This window comes from Hirundo rustica, chromosome 3, assembly GCF_015227805.2.
Source record: "Hirundo rustica isolate bHirRus1 chromosome 3, bHirRus1.pri.v3, whole genome shotgun sequence".
Lineage (NCBI taxonomy): Eukaryota > Metazoa > Chordata > Aves > Passeriformes > Hirundinidae > Hirundo > Hirundo rustica.
Window position 1 is genome coordinate 26,905,021 of NC_053452.1, and position 12,783 is coordinate 26,917,803.

Consider the following 12,783-nt stretch of genomic DNA (forward strand, 5'->3'; position numbering starts at 1 on the left):
GCTATAGCTTTCTCTTGCAAAACTAGGTAAAAGTGAAGAGCAGAAACAAAGCTATTTTTAACACAGTGTCTTTCCTGAAGTACTTTTCATGAGATTCTCTTGTATATCTTAAGTATTCACCACTGGGGATACAATAATAGCTTTCAGAATAAATGTCTGGGTATAAACACAGTAGAAATGCTCAGAATACTTGATTTGTTAATGAAAATCCTGACAAGCTTTTATTAAACTTCAGTTTTCCTTAGATTTAATAAAGCAGCTCGGTTTTTATGCCCGCTTAAATATTTGGCTTTTTGTTAGTTTTGTTTGTTTGTTTTCACACATACATGGCTTACTTTAAAATATGGCTTCAGTCTACTTATCTTTATATTTATTGCCATTTTTTAGTTCAGCTAGAACTTTGAGTAACATTTATTACAGGTTTTTTGCAAATGTAATTTGCATTCAGTCACATTAAAAATTTTTTAATCTTTTTCTTAATGTTTATTATTTACAGTATTAAAAAACATAAATGTTTTCACTCATTTGAAATTATTACCAACTTACTAGTTGCAGGCATGATGACAAAACCATTTATCAGTCAAGTTTGCTAAAGTAATTTTCTCATGTTCATTATATTTCTCCTCTAGAGAAGGATATCCTGGAAACTACTTTTGCTGGTCCTGTGCACGAGACAAATAAAGGTCAGAAGTCACTGCAACAAAGTTCCTCTGGTTCAGAGCAGAACAAAAATGTGAGAACAAGTTGCTCATCCAAAGACATAGACAGTGACATGTCAAAGAACTCATGCACTACTGGGAGTGACTGGAGCTCAGATGAGGAAGGAGGAGACAATAAAGGACTGAAATCCAGGTGTGCATCGACCCTTTCGAGCCACACATCTGAAGAGAACGCAAGGTACAGTAGAGTGGGGAGTGAAATGTATTTGACAGCATCTGATGACAGTAGTTCTCTCTTTGAAGAAGAGAGTTTTGATGTTAAGAGGACTCAGCAAAAGAAGCTATACTCATGGCAGCAAGGATCCCAAAGAAAAGGCCTGAGCAATTCGGGTGGAAAGAGCAACTCTGACTTCACAAGGAAAAAGAAAGACCAAGATAGTTCTTCAGATGAATTGAGTAAGAAATTTCAATCACAGAGACTTGATTATTCATCCTCATCCAGTGAGGCAAATACCCCAAGTCCAATTTTAACCCCTGCTCTGACACCCAAACACCCAATTCTAGGAACTTCTGCAGGTTCTCAGTGCACAACTCCATCAGATTTTCCCTCAAATTTGCCACATCCAAAGTTACGGACTCCTAATGTCTTTAGTCTAAATTCAGTGTTAGCAAAGAAACACCTAAGCCAGCCCCAGCTGAGTTCTGACAGAATGTTTGGTAGAAACAGAAATGCCATAAGCATGATCCGTCCGTGGAGACCTCAGGAAACAGACATAGATCTGGTGGATGGAGAAGATACCGATATTTTAGAGAAGATGGAGATTGGCGGTGATGAAGGAGTGTTTACCTATGACTGCACTGAAGCCCAAAATGCTGAAGCCCAGGAACTCTGTGATACGACAAAAAAGGGTGCTAGCAACAAACCTCCAACACCTCCTTTACATCGATTTCCTTCCTGGGTAAGTGTGCTTATAGATATTCTTCCTACTGGAAAAAACTAACTCATTTTCATTACTCTCTTCTCTGACTTGTTGCCTCTATTTTAATTACTTTCTGTTTAATGACAAAATGGGGCAGTACCTTAAACTACAAACTCAGAACCTAGTTTTATTTTCAGCGCAGTATTCCTGCCATTGAAAGACATGGTCTCTATTTTATAGATAAACCTAGGTTTTTTCATGTCACATCTAAGTTATGTATGTCTTTTTGAGTGTATCCAAGGATGTCATGCTTGTGACTGCATTTATTTATTTATCTGAACACTAACACAGCCCAAGAATGCTGGTGTCTATGCCCTTGCTGTAACTGCTGTACCACTCAAAATCTAGACAATAAACTCAACAGCAGACAACTACAAATTACAGAAGTAACTGATCACATTTCCAAATAAAATTTTAAAGCCATTGGTCAGGATATTAAAATAGATATTAATATGTCTTACAGAAAATCCAAAATTAATTGTGTCAAGACTCACTGATTCTGCAGTTTCAGTGTCAGAGATTTGTTAACTAATAATTTATTAAATATATTTATTTACTAATTATTATTCAAAGAGGAATAATACATTATGTACCAACTTCTCTCTATAGATATTTCAGTGAACTTTTTGCATTTTTTTATTGTAGCCTTTTAACACAAAATGGTTGAAAAGGTGTCTTCTAATGGCATTTCTCTGCTCCTAACACACAATGTTCCATTAAAAAACATTCTTGCTATAGCTTCTTTGGCCCCTGATAATAGTACTTTTAAGAATAAGTTACTAACATTGTATGAAAAATGTCAAAAAAAACTATGGCTATGATGTGTACAGCATAGAAAAGAAGGGTGCATTTCCTAGCTGCTATTGACAATGTCATTTTATGAACCATTTTATCACCTGGTTGCACTATGTGATAAAAGAACTAGGAGGCTTAACAGAACAAAAGTAATTGTTATGTTTTAATTATCTACTATCAAATCCATTCTGCTTGTATAGGAAAGTAGAATTTATGCTGTAGCCAAATCTGGTTTAAGGATGTCTGAAGCTTTAACCGTGGAATCTCTTAATAAAAGTAAGTGGTTCAGTTGTTCATTGTCCCATCAACAAAAGTTCTCTCCTTATGGTGGTTTGTGAGCAAGGACCTTTAAAATGTTTTTAGAAATATTTAATTATCAGTTATATAAAATCTAGAAGATCATTGGTTATCTTTCCATTGTCTTCTGGTACCTTACATCTTGACTTTGTGCTGAATTTGTATTGTTCACTCCAGTTTACTTTGCATTTCACTACTTTGAAGATTCTATACCAGGTACCAGTTTAAAAAGGGATAGTGTTCTTGATTGCAGTTTTGTTTATGTTTTTAAAAGCATTGTAAATTTTTAAAAGCTATAAATCTCACATTCAAGAAGAGTTTAGGAGTTAATTTGCTTTTTATAGTCGTTATACAACGCCAGAAAAAAAATAAGTTTTAATTTTGTTAACTGGGGGGTGGATTAGGAAAGCAATTTACAAAATATGTTGCTTTTTTAGGTGCTGTTTCACTAACTTCATGCTCCATATCTGGATTATATACTTCTCTGATATATAAGAACATGACCACTCCTGTCTACACCACTTTGAAAGGGGTAACTGTATTACTGTTTAAAAAAAAAATTCAAATAACCATTAGGCTTCACATCAAGAAACTTGCTATTTCACATTTGATACTACCATGCCAAATATGTTGCAAGTTGACGAATAGAGATCAAAGACCCCCAGAAATAATAGAAATGTCAAATAGCTGGGGAAAAAAAAATACAAAACGTTACTGGACTAGGTCAGTTCTTCTTAGGTTCCTTGCTGATTTTTTCCAAAGGCTTGTTAATTATTAAACAGAACCACATGGTGTTCAATGTCATAATTAAAAGTGTGTGTATGTGTAGTAACGTCTTTGTGTCAGTGCCAAAGCTGTTTCTAGTCACACAGCCAGCAGTCAGTAATCACAGCATTGTTTGTTTTCTGGCAGCCTTTTGTGATTTGGAAAGACCCATGCCTTGAGCTACCTCAGGTTTCTGTTTTAAACTATGGGTGTGGTCGAGTATACAGAGGGCAGAGGGAATCCAGTTTCATGTTAATATTTGTGTGCCAAAACTCACAACCCATGCAAGAACAGCTTTGAGTATTATGAAGCCAGCAGAGCCCTGCCTCAGTACGCAGGAAATGACTGATAGCCTCTATGCAAGGTATCAAAGGATGTTGTGTTTGTTTCTGCAGAAAGCAACTCAGATAAGCAACAGCCCATTTCTGGATGAGTCGTCAGGATCTGAGGAAGAGGACAGCTCTCGATCCAGCTCAAGGACTTCCGAGTCTGATTCTCGAAGCAGAAGTGGTCCAGGGAGTCCTCGGGCTATGAAACGAGGTAGGCAAAACCGTAAGAACCAGTAACTTCTGGGAACTTTGGAAAACTAGGCAGTTCACATGATTTTCTTAGGAATTTATTTCTTCCTTAAATGTGTGGACATCTAAAATCCAGGCTCTCAAAGCCCAGATCCATTACTCTGTCAAGAGAAAGGACTGTTACAGATGGTTTTCTTTTTATTGCTGTTTTTACAGCTATCTTTTCAAGGTACTAATCTTGTAGCCGGCTGTTGTCATGGGGGGAAAGTGACATGTACATTTAAGGCAAGAAGCACCATTCTATGTATACTCTGTCATGCCAAGACTTCCTCTGACTTTTAACTGTAGAAAAATAAAAATAAAAATGACATAGGAAAAAAAACCGCCATCAGAAACAAAACACACATATATTCAAGTTTATCAAACAATTTCATGTGATCAGAAAGCAGATGGAAAAGTTCCCCCAATAAATTATTTGGTCTTGTCACCTCATGCAATGAAAGACTTTTTTCATTTTTAGAGTGGTTGTCATAAGGTCCTGTGCAAACATGTAGTTAAAGCACTTGATTCTGGTAATGCCATGTATTTTATGGAAAACAGATCTCACAGGCCTAAGTGACTGTGTTTTCCATCTGCAAAATGGAAATATTATGCTTCATAATATTGAAAAATACAGTCCTTCCTCATTAGATGACATTATCAGTATTACATCTCTGTATTTCTTCACTGTGTAAACCAAGGGAGACCAAAATCCCAGTGAGGTCGAGTGTTAAGCTCCCTTATTATATATTGCTTTAGAAATGCTAAATAACATTATTTGGTAGTCTCAATTATACATGTAAAATTCCCAGTTAGCAGGAGCTCCATTCAGTGACCCTAGAGCAGGTTGACAGCCACTGGTCCCACTCGGCATTCTCCAGTGGCAGCCACAGCTGGAGTCCAGTCCTGTTTCCAGTGATGTAGTTTTGCCACATAAGTGTGGAAAGGCAGATCTTGCTTCCCAGCAGCTCCATCCTGCTGAGCAAAAACCAGTGCCATGACTGCAGATATATCTCATGTTACATGTTTACACAACAGAAAGCTAAATTGGGTAATTTAAAAGCTGGTTTCACCTGCACTTGATATCTGTGTCTGTAAAATGAAGCCATTCCTTTTCTTTGTGCTTTTTTCCCCATAAAATTGTCCTTGCATTATTTCATGTGTGGAAACCTTTCTTAACCACAAAACACATATATACATGTCTTTCTTGAGATCACATTCTTCAGAATTCTAGGTGGTCACACATTTCACCAAAAGCATGATTAGCTCGCTGCAATTTGTTATGAAAGATCCTCCATGAGAAGAGAAGAACCCACTCTGAAAGTCTTGGTGGCTTACCACAGCAATAAATGAGAAAAGCCTTTTTGAAGAATAAAACTGGCAAATCAGTTGGGAAATTATTGAAACAAAGGAAAAAAGGCCTTTTCATTTCAGTTTTGGAGAGTATGTGGAACACTAGTCCTTTCAAAAGAACACGTTTACATGCATGAAAATATTTCTATAATGAATGAGGGAGGAGTTTGAATTTTTATTACTGATTGACTAGAATTGAAAGCAGGGTGCATTTTTTTTCAGGATTAAAGCTAATAAACTCTAAACCCCCCCTGAAATACAAAAATCAAACTTTTAGAAAACCTTGGTATACAAATTCATACTAATTGCAGAACACAGTCACCTACAGCTTCAACACAAAGGAGATACTGAGTATGACTTCTTAGTATGCAAGCAGTTGTCTGAGAAATCTGGCTGCTACAGTTTCTGAGAGAAGGTGCAGGGGGAAAGATGCTTAGTTTAATTAAAGATCCTGGGGTTTTATCCTAAACAATGAGTATGATTCATGGCACTAACTCCCTCCTTAAAGAAGCTGTGGTAATGTAACAGAAGGCGATAAATACTGAAGACATTTTTTTGTTGTTGTTCCATTTACAAGAGATTTTAACTGTTTAATTATGAATAAAATGTGAATTAGCACCGTGCTAATAGTTCAGTGTGCTGATATTTAAAAAAATCCTTGGTTCCTGATGGATTTATGCTAATACTTATGTTTGCTTGCAGATTCTGTTCAGATGTTCTTTCTGCACGGCTATTCTGATCTCAGTTGTTTCTAACGTAACCAAAAAATAGATAAAGAACTCTCTTTCTTCTTTTACCACAGGTGCATCTCTGTCTTCTATGACCTCAGAAAGTGACTATGCTATTCCTCCAGATGCATATTCAGTAGATACAGACTATTCAGAGCCAGAGCAGAAACTGCCTAAGACCTCGTCCTCATCTAGTGATAATGGAAAAAATGTGAGTACTGAAGTTCTGTGAAGTGCACCTGAGCTACTCTGTGTATATTTATGTTCAAAGACTGCAACCAAACCTTTTCATTCAGTCTTGCTGACTCACAGACTGCCTTATGAGTACAAACAGCAAAATATACCAACTATGTTAGCCAAGTAATACGGTAATTAGTGAAGGAAAATGGAAGATAATTCTAAGCTTTCCTATATAATGAAGGAAAAATAAGTCAGCAACTCCGGAATGCAATTCAAAGTACTTGAGATTTCCTTTCTTGGAACCAGGTCTGGTATCAGATTGTATATGAAATATGCAAAACAGTTTAAAATTATTATTTGAGTAGTCGGGTAAATAGAAGGGCATTCCAAGAAGCAGCTGAAGTCATCAGTGGAAATCTATGCGCAGTAATAAGTTTCTATCCTTTCCTCATACAGAAAAAACATCAGAGAAATCCTAGGTAAAGTAACATGTGAAAACAGGCCAAAGAAACAAAACTATTGTGAGGTACTGGTCAGCTTCCAGTAGGTTTTTAATGGCTTGTGTTAGTAGTTAGTGTCTTAACATACAAGTGGATTGACTACCTGCTGATAAAGATTATTTTAAGCTTTCTTCACAGAGCAAAACTGTGACCTCTTCTCTGTACATGTACACAGTAGAGGTTTGTCTGTGAGGAGCTCAGAATTGCAGTGCTTTATATCTGGTTTTCAGGCTAGGACCTGGAGTTGGCAAAGAATAATACATTTAACTTCTATTCATCTCGTTCCTTGTTTAATATAAACAACTAGAAAGTAAAATCAGAAATCATAATATTCTTCATTCTCTTGTATAGTTCAGGGCACTTACTCTCCTTCATGTACTAAAACAGTAAGTAGGGATATTCATTAGTTATCCCATGTGCATGACAGTTGTCTTAACTGATGCTTGTAAAGACGTGGTCCTTGGATTAAAAGTATTATCAAATACTGTCATTATTATTTAGCATGCTTTAAAGACATTAATATATCTGTGTGTGTATTTATACATATTTCTGAGGAGCAGAGGTATATATGTGTATCTAAGCACTTTTTATCCAACTTCTAAACAACCAGGAACCTTTGGAAAAATCTGGATATCTGTTAAAAATGGGTGGCAAAGTAAAAACCTGGAAACGACGGTGGTTTGTGCTTAAAGGAGGTGAATTGCTCTACTACAAATCTCCAGTAAGTACGTGTAACTTACCTGTTGTTTTGTCTTAGATTGTTTACTGATAATCTAAGGCTGCTAGAAGGAAAAAAAAAATGCACTTCTGGTTTCTAAGCTGTTAGCGAGTGATTCAGTACTCATTTCCTCAAGAGGTGTACAAGGTACACAATGTCTAACTAGAAAGTATTCGTCAAGATTAATGTTTAAATTAGTCCTATATTAATTTATTGCTGTTTTTTTGGTAGATTAAAAATGTTCTTTTTCCATTCTTTCCATACAGAGTGATGTTATTCGAAAGCCTCAAGGTCAAATTGAGCTAAATGCATCCAGCCACATTGAAAGGGGTGATGGAAAACAAACAATTCAGGTGCCTCCTTTTCTCCTCTGTTGCTGTTTCAGCATTCCCCCCATCCCCAAAGGCACCCCCTTCTTCCAGTCCCTGTTGCATGTGAAATCCAAGTGTGGACTTGGAATTAAATAATCAGTGCCTTTCATTTGAAACCAAAGAATTTTTTCACTGACAGAAAATAGAAAAAAGCCTACCTGGAGTCTTGTTTGTGTTGCTACAAAGGTTAGATCATCACATATGGAACAGAAATAAAGAGAGCACTTGTGGGGTCAGCCATTGGGGTAGAGAGAATTCATTTGTCTGGAAAGAGAATTGAGTTTTCTCAACTGCCATCCTGGAATTTTCCAGATAAAGATTTTAAAAGAGTCTCTCTGCTCTGTCTGGTCATGGAGTGTTTCATTACTAAAAAGTACTTTGGGGAAGATAAACTCCCTGAAATTGTGAAGCTACATTGGGTGGTGTATGTTACAAATCCCACACTCTGGGGTCAAATATGTCAAGTTCTTGAAGCTCAAGACTGTTTGTTACACAGCTGACCACAGAGAAACGAACATACTACCTGACTGCAGATTCCCCCAACATCTTAGAGGAGTGGATCAAAGTACTGCAGAATGTTCTAAAAATACAGGCTGCCAGCCCACTCTTCGTACAGTCCGAAATCAAGCCAACCATGAAAGGATTACTTACAAAGGTAGGGAAACACTTCTTCCCCCAGTCTGCTTTATTCCAACACTGTTCAGGACAACACTGGCCTTATTGTGCTTCAGATGAGCACCTCATCTAATGCTCTGACTCTTATGCCCTTAATAGAGTTACACAGTTCTAATTTTCTGTCTAGTAATGTGGATAGGAATTTGAACCAAGACATGCATTCCCAATATCACCAAAGTTCAGAGATGGTGAAAATAGTCAGTATTTCTCTATCTGTGATAATTACTAATGTTCTGTAATTGCAGGTGAAGCATGGATATTCCAAAAGGGTTTGGTGTACCCTAGTAGGAAAAATTTTGTATTATTTCCGTAATCAAGAAGACAAGGTAGGTCCCTTTCTTGTTTCTTCAGAAAATGTAGAGTTTAAACTGTAACCTACAGCTTTATTAAGGTACAGTTGGCCTTGGTATTATACACAGATTGTCAACTTGGAAGAGTCTATCTAAAAGCCAGCAATCCAGACCACACCCATTGGTTATCTTCTGCAGGATGTGATACATGTCATGCATGTTATCCCTAGATGAAGGGGGACACTGGTTTGCTTGGAGTTCAGGTGCCCCTTTAGGACAGGCATCAGAAAAGACCCAGCTGTTGTGAAGTTCTGGAAGCAGACCCTTTATATCTCTTCCAGTGGGCGGTGACAAAGATTTAAATGTTCTTTCTGTCCCTCAGTTGACTTCCAAATCCTATTTTTGGTATGTCACTGTATGCCCAAAGTGCTGCAAGAGCTAGGACACTTCATAGACATGATTTCCACCTGGCCCTTTGCTGTCAAGGCATTGTAATTTGTCATCAAGAAACATGTTTTTTAATGGAGGCAGGCCAGAAACAGGATTTTGAACAGTCCACTGAGCCATTATTAAAAAAAAACACTAGAAATTCTCATATTTGTACTTCTGTTTTAAGAAGATACTCATAGTGGAGGCAGTAATTCATAGTTTTTGTATAGAGCCAGTTATTCCCTTTGTCATCCGTTCCTTTTACAGCTGTTTTAAACCTCAATGAAACCCCATTTCTAGAACTATATGAGTAGGATAGCAGTAACCAAGCATCAAAACATTTTACTTTAATCGCTCTTCAAAACAATGTAAAACAGAGCTTAGAAATCAGCTGGCTAGAGTACTAATCTCAAGGTCAACCTACAGAGACATTAAAATTAACTTAAAATTTCTCCCAGGGAAAAATCTCTATGTTTAACATATCTGAATTTAAAAATTTTTACCACTGAAGATTTTGGCATTTTAGCATACTCTTTAGCTGAGAATTTTGCTGGATTCTTGTGAATATTTCCCTCACATCTGGAAGAAGTTTAGCTGCCCTTTTAAAGTAAAATTGAAACTACTTCGCTAACTTTGAACAGAATGAGAATTAAGCTTTTGTAAGCAGAATATGTATGAAAAGTTTTCCAAAGCTACTTTATTTCTAATGTTCAACAATATGCTAATTAAAATCATGTTTTCTGTAGCTGACTGTGTCTGAGCAGAAATAAATTACACAATCCACAGTACAATAATACAATAATGGAGTCCATTTAATTGACCTCCTTTCAAAATGGAATTCAAACTAAAAAGTCAGCCAATTGTGTTTTAGTTAAACTTGGTGAATAAATCAGTCTTGGCTACTTACATGTGAAACGACATCTTTAGATTCTCAGAATCTTATCTTATTCAAAAAGTTGAATGCTTCAAAAGCACTACAGAAAATACGAATCACCACATCATTTTTGTAATCCTCACTAGTGGCGCTGTGGGAAAGGAGGGAGTATTGTGTAGAGTAGCCAGTCAGCCTCTCTCAGTCCTGTCACCCAGTTGTGAAGAGATTTCGTGCTGTATTTATGTTTGTTGAGGTTCCTGTTGATAAGGGCTGTGAAATAACTACTTCTGTGAAAACTTCCTCTTGAATGGCTTTTTTACGTAAAATATTTCCTGACAAATTATGCTAACTACATAAACATCTCAACACGAAAGCTCTGTGATCTCTCAGACTGGAGAAAGAAACCAGCTAGAAGGTCTATCACACAAAAAATTTACCTTTTGAATTTAGAGTATGAACAAATCAGATTAATCAACAATACATTCCTGCCCTCTAAAATAACAAGATCATAATTAAAGTTCTAGTCTTGACACAGGAAATTTTTGCTTGGAACCAGGTTTGGGAACTCTGAAGAACGACTTCTGTCACCCTAACATATATTTATTGCATTAGCTATATATAGAGGCAGACCTGGAAAAGAATTTTTGAAAACCTCATTTTCAGACTTTGTCACATATCATTCTCATTTTGCTCTCTGCAACATCTGGCTTATCTGATATTCCTTGGCAGGTCTGAAAATGAGTAAATACAAACAGGTATGGATGGTAGTTCATGTTTTAATTTCTATTTGCAGAATAAGAAAAAATTGTGTATAATAATAAATGTAATAATATATAATGTAAAATCTGTGTGCACTGAAACAAACATTACCCCTCTCACCAATTTTGATATATACTTTTAGTTTCCTCTTGGTCAAATCAAGCTTTTTGAGGCAAAGGTTGAAGAAGTTGATAGATCCTGTGATTCTGATGAAGATTATGAAGCCAGTGGTCGCAGTTTGTTATCAACCCATTACACTGTTGTTATCCACCCCAAAGAGCAAGGACCCACTTATCTTCTTATAGGATCCAAACACGAGAAGGTAATAAATGGATATTTTTATTGAATTGCAGTAGCACTTCTATGAGTATGGTGCTATGACATGAATATTCCTTGAGGACAAGGACTACTAGTCACCTGGCTTGTATTTTGATATAATAAGATTAACATCGATCAGAGCTCGTCTGCAAATCAATGCTAGTAGCAATCCTTGTTAAAACAGACAAAAATATGCAGGCTTGCCTACATAAGTAGATGGTACCAAATATTTTATATCCTGTAATGAGAATTTTGCTCACATATAGTAACTTGTAGGCAGAGCTGTAGCTGAGAGGTTATAGGGTACTGGTATCCATTTTCACAGACAAGACTAACATAGCACAGACTTGCCCTGCTGTCATAAAGGAGCAATGAGAGGCGCAGTTAAAACCATTTTTATTATTGTTGCTTCATTGTTCTCAAGTAATCTTGTAGACCTCTTTTTGCTTTCTGGCCTTACCCTAGGTTAGCAGGATCTGGCAGCGATAAAAATGACTTATGTAAGCTTTTGGAAGAGGAAAGGAAGAATGCCCTGATAATTAGATATGATTTCTGAGGGTAAAAACTTGAAGAGAGCCCTGTCCAATCTTTCTTGCTTAATTCTTGTAACATAGAGACCATGCATACGTGTTTATTCAACCAAAGGGAAACTCCTTTGGGCTTCAAAAGGAGTGCATGGTAGGGTTTCAAGTTGAGAGCAAATCCTGATGAAGCAGCTTCTTCCAGCATGGAATGAGTGAGCTGCTATGTTTTTCTGCTTTAGGACACGTGGCTTTATCATCTGACAGTTGCAGCTGGAAGTACCAGTGTAAACGTTGGATCTGAGTTTGAACAACTTCTTTGCAAATTATTAAATGTGGAAGGTGATGCCAGTAAGTTTTTTAATTTCATCATACTGATCTTCCAATGCTTATTTAGTAAATGTACTTATGAACTGAATTAATTGCAAAATGTATGTATTTTATCTGTTCAGCTTCTCAAATTTGGAGACATCCTACCCTTTGCCATAGCAAAGAAGGAATTACTTCCCCTCTTACAACATTGCCATCAGAAGCCTTGCAAACTGAAGCGATTAAATTATTTAAGGTAAAACCACAGCAGATGCCTTTTTTATTAACTGACTATTTTACCTCTTAGCTAAAGAATGGCTGTAGGTTGGCTTACTAGAGATATTCAGCAGATAAGAAAAAAGAAAAGAGAAGTTTGTTTTTATCTTTAGTGGAGGTAACTAATGGACAGCAGCAAAATGTGCCCATATTACCTCACCAAAGACTATCAGTTCCAATGTGAAGATGACCTTTTGTTGTGAGGGAGCAGTTTAGGCTTCAGCTTTTGGTGTTCCTACTTATTTGATAAGTTTTCAATAAGTGCATGTTAGTAGAAAAATCCATGGCCATAATGAGTGATAATAATTTTGCCTTGAAGCTCATAGCTCCAAAGAATCTAACAGCATGAACAGATCTCTGCATTCAGAAAATTGTATCTGAAATACTATTTTTTCAGTTAGATTCAGGAAAAAAATCGTAGGCAAGAGT

The 12,783-nt window shown here is 36.6% G+C and overlaps 1 protein-coding gene across 5 annotated transcripts in view; it reads left to right on the top strand.

The window, feature by feature from the left end:
* Window positions 1–12,783, top strand: part of PLEKHH2 (pleckstrin homology, MyTH4 and FERM domain containing H2) — a 55,133-nt gene that overhangs the window by 23,882 nt on the left and 18,468 nt on the right. For all 5 annotated transcript variants that reach the window (XR_005700104.1, XM_040059633.2, XM_058419933.1 and 2 more), the window contains 12 exons: window positions 630–1,618; window positions 2,635–2,710; window positions 3,169–3,263; window positions 3,892–4,036; window positions 6,209–6,345; window positions 7,425–7,535; window positions 7,799–7,885; window positions 8,400–8,558; window positions 8,824–8,904; window positions 11,073–11,252; window positions 12,012–12,120; window positions 12,222–12,334. Coding sequence is in view for 4 of the 5 variants with exons in the window: in XM_040059633.2 (XP_039915567.1) it covers window positions 630–1,618; window positions 2,635–2,710; window positions 3,169–3,263; window positions 3,892–4,036; window positions 6,209–6,345; window positions 7,425–7,535; window positions 7,799–7,885; window positions 8,400–8,558; window positions 8,824–8,904; window positions 11,073–11,252; window positions 12,012–12,120; window positions 12,222–12,334 (2,282 nt within the window). In the remaining variant the exon portion in view is untranslated. The remainder of the gene's footprint in view (window positions 1–629; window positions 1,619–2,634; window positions 2,711–3,168; window positions 3,264–3,891; window positions 4,037–6,208; window positions 6,346–7,424; window positions 7,536–7,798; window positions 7,886–8,399; window positions 8,559–8,823; window positions 8,905–11,072; window positions 11,253–12,011; window positions 12,121–12,221; window positions 12,335–12,783) is intronic.